The 7,179-nt window shown below is 38.7% G+C and overlaps 1 protein-coding gene across 2 annotated transcripts in view; it reads left to right on the top strand.

Annotated features, from left to right (window-relative positions):
• Positions 1 to 5,843, top strand: part of LOC107746205 (leucine-rich repeat-containing protein 75B-like) — a 30,703-nt gene extending 24,860 nt beyond the window's left edge. For both annotated transcript variants that reach the window (XM_016560325.1, XM_016560326.1), the window contains one exon: positions 4,234 to 5,843. In XM_016560325.1, coding sequence (XP_016415811.1) covers positions 4,234 to 4,798 — 565 coding nt within the window. In that variant the 3' untranslated portion in view covers positions 4,799 to 5,843. The remainder of the gene's footprint in view (positions 1 to 4,233) is intronic.
• Positions 5,844 to 7,179: the final 1,336 nt, after the last annotated feature.

The following is a 7,179-nucleotide window of genomic DNA, read 5'->3' as shown; positions in this document are numbered from 1 at the left end:
AAAAAAATCAAAATATTGAGAAAATCGCCTTTAAAGTTGTCCATATGAAGTTCTTAGCAATGCATATTACTAATAAAAAATTAAGTTTTGATATATTTACGGTAGGAAATTTACAAAATATCTTCATGGAACATGATCTTTACTTAATATCCTAATGATTTTTATCATAAAAGAAAAATCAATAATTTTGACCCATACAATGTATTTTTGGCTATTGCTACAAATATACCCCAGTGACTTAAGACTGGTTTTGTGCTCCAGGGTCACATATATGGAGAGAGAACCCTGGCAGCGCAATGCTTTTATACTGAGTTTTCTGTCTACTATCCACATTGATATATAGCCTCGACTATATCCCACCAGTACTGAAATGAGATTAGCCAACTGGAAAGTCATTGTTCTGTGCAGTACACATTTAAGATGGCTGGGAAAATGTGTATGTATGTGGCACTGAAGAGAGACAAAACCTGATTACTACTCGCAGAAGGCTCACAGAATGACCATAAACATCATCCCAGAGGAGATTGAGAGCCCATGGAGAAGAGGGAGAGATCTAAAAATCTGACTTAGACTGTCCATCCGGCACATCGCATCGCATCACATCACATCACATCACATCACATCGCGCCTTTAAATCTAAATAAAGTCTCAGAGACATAAGTTTATACAGAGCCTATGTCAAAGTGTCAGTATGGGGCAATATTAATGCAAATGGGCCTTCAAACCTACCACGTCGTCAGGGCTTGGTAGAGAAATCATCTGAAGAGAGTTTTGACAACGTTATTTTGAGGCATGGTGGCATGGTATGTAGATCTGCACTGACAGGTTTTTGAAAAGACTTTACCCACAAGTCGGTGTGTGTTGAGAAGCGCTACTGAAGCTGTGCATCTCAGGTTTGCGTAGTCAACCAATTTTACCTCGCAGAAGACGCAATGTATATCTTTAGCAAATTAAACCAAGTTTTTAGTGGAAATGAAGGTATAATAGTGAAATATAAGTACTAGGGCTGTCAATTTAATGTTAATGTAGTGCAATTAACTTTTTGTAATGATATTGCCTGCCACCATAATTCAATTTGTTTTAAATGTCTTATTTTGGGGCTTTTCTCAGCAATTATTGATGCATGTGATTCATTTGATTAATATTCATCTTGTCATGTAATTAATTGGTAAAATTCATCAGAATGTGTCATATGTAACAGCCTTCTATGTTTTAATGCTTTCCTTGTAGGATCTAGCTGTTTTTGAGATTACATTTGATAGGCCATGTAAGCTCTTGGAGAAAACATGTCAATATCCCAAAGGGCAGAGTGGATGAACAATGCAATTAGAGCCAGCAGATCTCTCATTAAGCAGATCAAGTTCCTCCATGGATTCTAGATTGTTCCACAGTTAATTTAATCAATGCATTGATTGGTTTTGTCTACTGAACATACATATGACCCTGGAAATCACCTTTCAAATTTCATCATTTCCCCTTCATGAAAGATTTTTAGATATTTAATGGAAAATAGGAGATAATACTAATAATACTGCAGTGTATCAAAACTGCCAAACATAACCAGCCAAAATATGTTACCATGACGTTCTTAGAAGTACCATTTAAATACCAAGGTTTATTAATTTAATGCTTTGTCATATCTCACTGTATGTATAGCCCTGCCACATTACTTAAAATTCAGTCTTAAATGGTTTGTTCCTGATGATCAACAATGTCAGGAGATCTTGTTAAAAATGTCCCTGAGATAAAGGGTGCATGATCTCGAGTCTAATCCAGGATTAGCACTGCCATGTTACCTTGCAGATGGGCAACCAGTTCTGGATTGCAGTCTGCTACCTACCCCATCCATTCCACCCCCATCCCACCAACTCAAGGAGCTCTCAGCACCCTTCCTCACGACTATGACACCAACACACAGTGTTGTTTTTGAAAAGGGCTGATCTGTGCATTTTGTTTGGCTGGACCCATGGCTCCTATGCAGAAAAGTGCTAACGGCGTGCCTTAATCCAATCAGACAAGCCCAAACTCAGAACAATAGAGCACACGGCGTAGGAAGTCCAAATCCTGCAGTCACAGCAAAAGCCCCTCTGAATGTAATGCAACCATGCAAAGCAGAGGAGAAGCAGATGGACTTTCCCCGCTGCAGAGGGGTGGGGTGCCGCAGGGTGATTGAAGGAGGGAGCTGCATTGCTGTTCAGTTGTCAGCTGTCTAATTTAAAGCGTAGTTAGTGCACAAGGAGCCGTTGCTCACGCATGGGAGTCTTTATTACTACCCATATATTCAGTATATTTTGTGTCACTGTAATGCAAAGAACTGGTCTGTCTTGCATAAATATCGAAGACAAGCTGATTTACAATTATTTTCAGGAACTGGCAACCTTTCCCCCTGGCCACTGTGTCATTCACTTCTTCATCTGCAGACCAGTTAATGGGGGAGCTGCAGTTGCAGTACCTCAGAGCAAACCACACACAATTGCAAACATCTCCGTCAGCCCGAGTTGCCACAATTTTCAGTTTTTTGTTGTGTGCACTCATTTCTTCTGACATCTCTGACTTGCTTGTCAACGTGACTGCTCTGGGCAAGAACAATGACTCATTGAACCCTATCCTTACATCCAATTTCCATGTTTCTCTCCTTTTTTTATGAGTCTACGAGATAATCTAATCTAAAACCCACAGCATTGAGCATGACTCGATGCTTTGAAATAAGCTTTCAACTGAGTGGCCATTTTTGTTGCTCTGGCTTTGCATGTATGGATATGCGGAGGACAGGCTTGATTGGTGACAGAGGGGGAAATGCAGGCGCTGTGCATGCATAGTCTCTGCACATCACAAACAGCATTGGTCATCATTGTTAGAAACAGTTGCCAGAGTTAGATTTAAATTGCCTGTCACTTTCTGGCCTTTATCTGAGAAAAAAAAATCTGGTTAAGTCACATGGATTTGAGATTGAATGATGACTGATGTTTGAATGGCTAATATGTTTTATGGTAATCAAGTCAACTGTAACATACTCTCATATATTTAATGTACTGTAATAATTGTTAGAAAGGTGTAGGTGTGTTTTTGCTTGTATGTCTAAGGCTGATTTTCATAAAGAGACTTAAAGTACATTTGCTACATTGAACAGTCCCCCTTGAGCAATGTGGTTTCAAGTGAATGCAAAATGAGGAATTACCCCAGCACCAAAGAAAACCATGAGACCTGCTACCATGTGGATGGCAAAAATGCAACAAGTGGCAATAAAGCTTGCTGTTGCATTGGAATCGAACCCAGGTCTCCGGTGCGGTAGGCAAAAATTCTAACACTGAACCACCAATGCTTATTTAGGATATTTTTCTGATGCCTCACCTGGATTTCACAGGCCTGTTTTAAAAAGTGTGACATTTGTCTTTAAAAGTGTTATTTGTATTGGCCAGTGAGTCGAACCCGGGCCTCCCGTTCACTAAACAGCCCTAAACCCTTTCCCATTCATTCTCAATGGTAGTGCTAAACCACTACGGATGCAATATTCTCTTGGCCACTAACACCCTCTTGGCGCTCTTCCGTGTTTTGGCACCCCGGGAAGTTTGAATTTGCCATTTTTCCCCCGCGTGGCAGGCCAGAATTCTACCACTGAGCCACCAATGCTTGTGAGACTGTGCTCATGTTTTGTGTTGCCTCACTGGGATTTTACAGGCCTGTTTTAGAACATATGAAAGTTTTGTCCTAAAAGGATTCTTTTGTATTGACCTGCTTTAGAAAGTGTAAAATGTATCCTTAAAAGTCTCTTTTCAACCACCAATGCATAAGGTTTTTATTTATTTTATTGATTTATTTTTTGAGAGGTTGTCTCACTGTGTCTTTATAGGTCTGTTCTAGAACCCTTGAAAGTCTTGGCCTCAAAAGGCAACTTACATTGGATGAAAATAATACCATGGTCTTGTGAGTGTATGTTACTGTAGTCACTTCAGCTATACCCCCCTCACAGTTGGCACACCGGTGTTCTACACCAAAAAAACGTATCTGAAATGTCATCTGAAACAGAAAAAAAAAGCAAACGAAAAGAATGGATATATTGCATAGCATTGCTATTTAAAATTACTCTAAAATGCTCTCTCAAATGACCACATTATTCTGTAATAACGTGTAAGTAAATAATAGAATAAAAATGTCACATTTATTTTTTATATCATGACTGACATGATAATATTGTAAACATGGTGTTTAATGTGTTTTTTTTTCCTTTCACAGTCTTAAAACTACACTGAAAAAGAAATTAACAAATGATACCGTGGATCTGTCTGCTATCCCCCTCTCTGGCCGTGATCTGCATCGTGTGGCATACTACCTTCAGAACGATGGTTCATCTGTGACGGCAGTGGACATCAGCTTCACAGAGCTCCAAGATGAGAGCTTGCGACTTCTTTTACCATTCTTAGGAGTGCTACCCAAACTCACCACACTTGCAATCAACGGTAACCGACTGACTGTAGCTATTCTTAAAGACCTGATAGAGGTGGTTAAGGACCCCCAAAAGTTTCCCAGTTTGGCCTGGGTGGACCTGGGCAACAATGTGGACATCTTTACTGTGCCTCAGCCGTTGCTGGTCGCCCTACGCAGACGCTTTGGAATGAGAAGCAGCCTACCTACCATCTACGAAAACAGTGAGGGTCAAGGCAGCAGCTACTTCCTAGAGACTTCTACTGAGGAAATCAGTGTGTTTGAGGAGGATGAAGAGGATGAGCTGGAAGACCATCTGGTGCTGGAGCCCTGGAGTGTAGAAGAGAAAAATACATTGCATTACTGTGAAAGGTGATGGTGGTATTGTTCTTTTGTTATTCTAACACTCCAAATAAAGGTTCAGTGCATCAACATTGTAAAAGCATTAAGCACCCATTTGCCACAAAACCTAAATGGAGTGCCATGAGACAAAAAATGGTTATGTAAAGTTGGTTCATGGAGGGAGGAAGAAGGGTCAGGACCTGTTCCTCACTCCCACAGACTTTATTCTTTAGTCCAGTTGCTGCAGAAAGCACCAGTGAATCTGTTGTTTGCAACATTAAATTCAAATTTAGGGCCAAATACTAACTGACCACATATAAAATAACAGAACAAGACAAATTTGTACGACATAAAACAACTACCACCCACATCAGCAACTTTCAAGCTTCTGATGTGAAACTTTCGCGTTTGGCTTGTGACAGATATGGCCAAATGCTCCCCTCTGAGAAAGCTTTTGTCCAGGGTAGATTCGCCTCAATTAGACAAGCACTGAGAGCAAGGAGAGGTGAGAGAAGAGAGAAAAAAGGCTGCTAGAGTGCCTTCGGGCTAGAAGAGATACTGATGTCTGTGTGTTTGCATGTGTGTGTTTGTGTGTGTGATGTTTTTCTGTGGAAGCTTATGATGCAAATGTAGCTTTAGCCAGAGCTCATTAAACAGGACACAGAGGCAGCTGAGAGAATAACAATGCCACACAACCGACATGGTTATTTTTCATTAAATCGCATCCAGGTTGCAACAAGGAATGACATTATAAGACACATAAGCAGCTGGCAATGTTTCGTCAGCGCAAAAACCATGTTTGTAGTGTCAGTGAAATTGATTTCAGTGTTTTTATAGAAAAAATTAGTTTGGTTCATGTCAGTATTTTATATTTTTTAAACAAATTTGATGTTACAGAGTTCATTTATTAATTATTAATGCTGTGTGTGCGCAAATGCACAAGTGTTTGACAGTAAATGTGACCTTTTGAGTTGTTTTATGATGCCCTTTGCTCCACAGGTGGTTTTTCCTTTACAGACGCGTGTCTGATTTGCACTTTACGTGACAGGCTTTTCTAGTTGGCTGGTCATCTCCAGGTTTTTTTTTTTTGTTTGTTTTTTTATGTTTATGACTCCAGTGTCTAAATTTTCATTAGTTCAAAGATAATGTGTTCAGTTCTAGTATAAATGTCACAAACAGTGTGACTCTTAATAGCTTCGAGCACCTGGATGTTCTTTTTCTTTCTGTTTTATAATAAACACTAATAAATGATTGTTCTTGCTGTGTGAAATAAACTCTGTTTGTAAAAAGACTGGACATCACTGTGTTTGAGATGACAGCTCCTTTTTTAAGGAGCTGCATTTGACAACATGCTTTTGAGATACAGGCTGGACAGGAATATTACCTGTTTTTTACCTGCCAGATGTGTTTTTCTCTCATTTGTTTTTCAGAATTAATGTACAGTAAGTAAGTAAGCAGTACTGTCACTATATGTATTGGGATATATAAATAACTTTCTTACTTGATGAATATGATTTGGGAGTCTCTTACAAAAACGGTAACAGCATGGTTTCCATACTCATGATATTTACTGTATATGGTATATTTAAAAGAATATAAGTGTCTGTTTTATATTCAAAAACATGGTATTACCACAGTATTTTAGCTATTGAGTATATGCTTTCCAGTCTAGTGCTGGCCCGTGCAAAACAAAAGGCTCTTTTTGATGAGGTTTTCTTCCTCTCTTCATTTCTCATCCTGGTGTGATCAATACTGAGGGGTTCTCAGTGTCTCTGTTTGCTTGATGAGAACAGTGCTCTGTGTTAGCAGACAGCACTTTCTTAATGAGACTCCATAAGTCATTTCAACAGCTGGCAGCTTTCACATGCAGCCGCTGGATCTCCACACCGCATACAGAGCTCTAATTCACTAATGTAGCCATTCTCATTATCTTTTTATTTTATTATTATTTTTTTTTTAACATACAATCAATAACTTCTTCTTCTTCTTATACTGCTGTATAGGATTGTTTTATTCATATAGCTCCTTAATCATATTCTATAACAACAGAACAATGATAAATAAGTATCTAAATTCAAAAAGCTTGTTCAAAAAATAACAAAACTGGAAATGATTATATTTGTCTTGAAGCAAAATGAGGCAAGATTGTTACCCCTTCGTAATTAATTTCATTAATCATTCATGCATCATATGGTTAAGTAGATTAATGGCAGTTCGAATTTATAGAGAGGTGATTTAAATGAAAATATTATACTTTTTTTAATTTTTTTATTTGGTGTGGAATTAAACTCTCATATGTGGTAGGTTTGGATTAGTTCATTGGTTTAAATAACCCTGAAAAAGTCAATGACCTTTGATGCGTTCAACTCTCCTAACTGCACAGGAAACAGCAGCTTGAGTCGTCTGAAGTGCAGA

Source organism: Sinocyclocheilus rhinocerous, unplaced genomic scaffold (assembly GCF_001515625.1).
Source record: "Sinocyclocheilus rhinocerous isolate Xijiao unplaced genomic scaffold, SAMN03320098_v1.1 scaffold4545, whole genome shotgun sequence".
Classification (NCBI taxonomy): Eukaryota; Metazoa; Chordata; class Actinopteri; order Cypriniformes; family Cyprinidae; genus Sinocyclocheilus; species Sinocyclocheilus rhinocerous.
The sequence above is the reverse complement of the archived record's forward strand: the minus strand, read 5'-3'. Positions and strand labels throughout refer to the sequence as shown.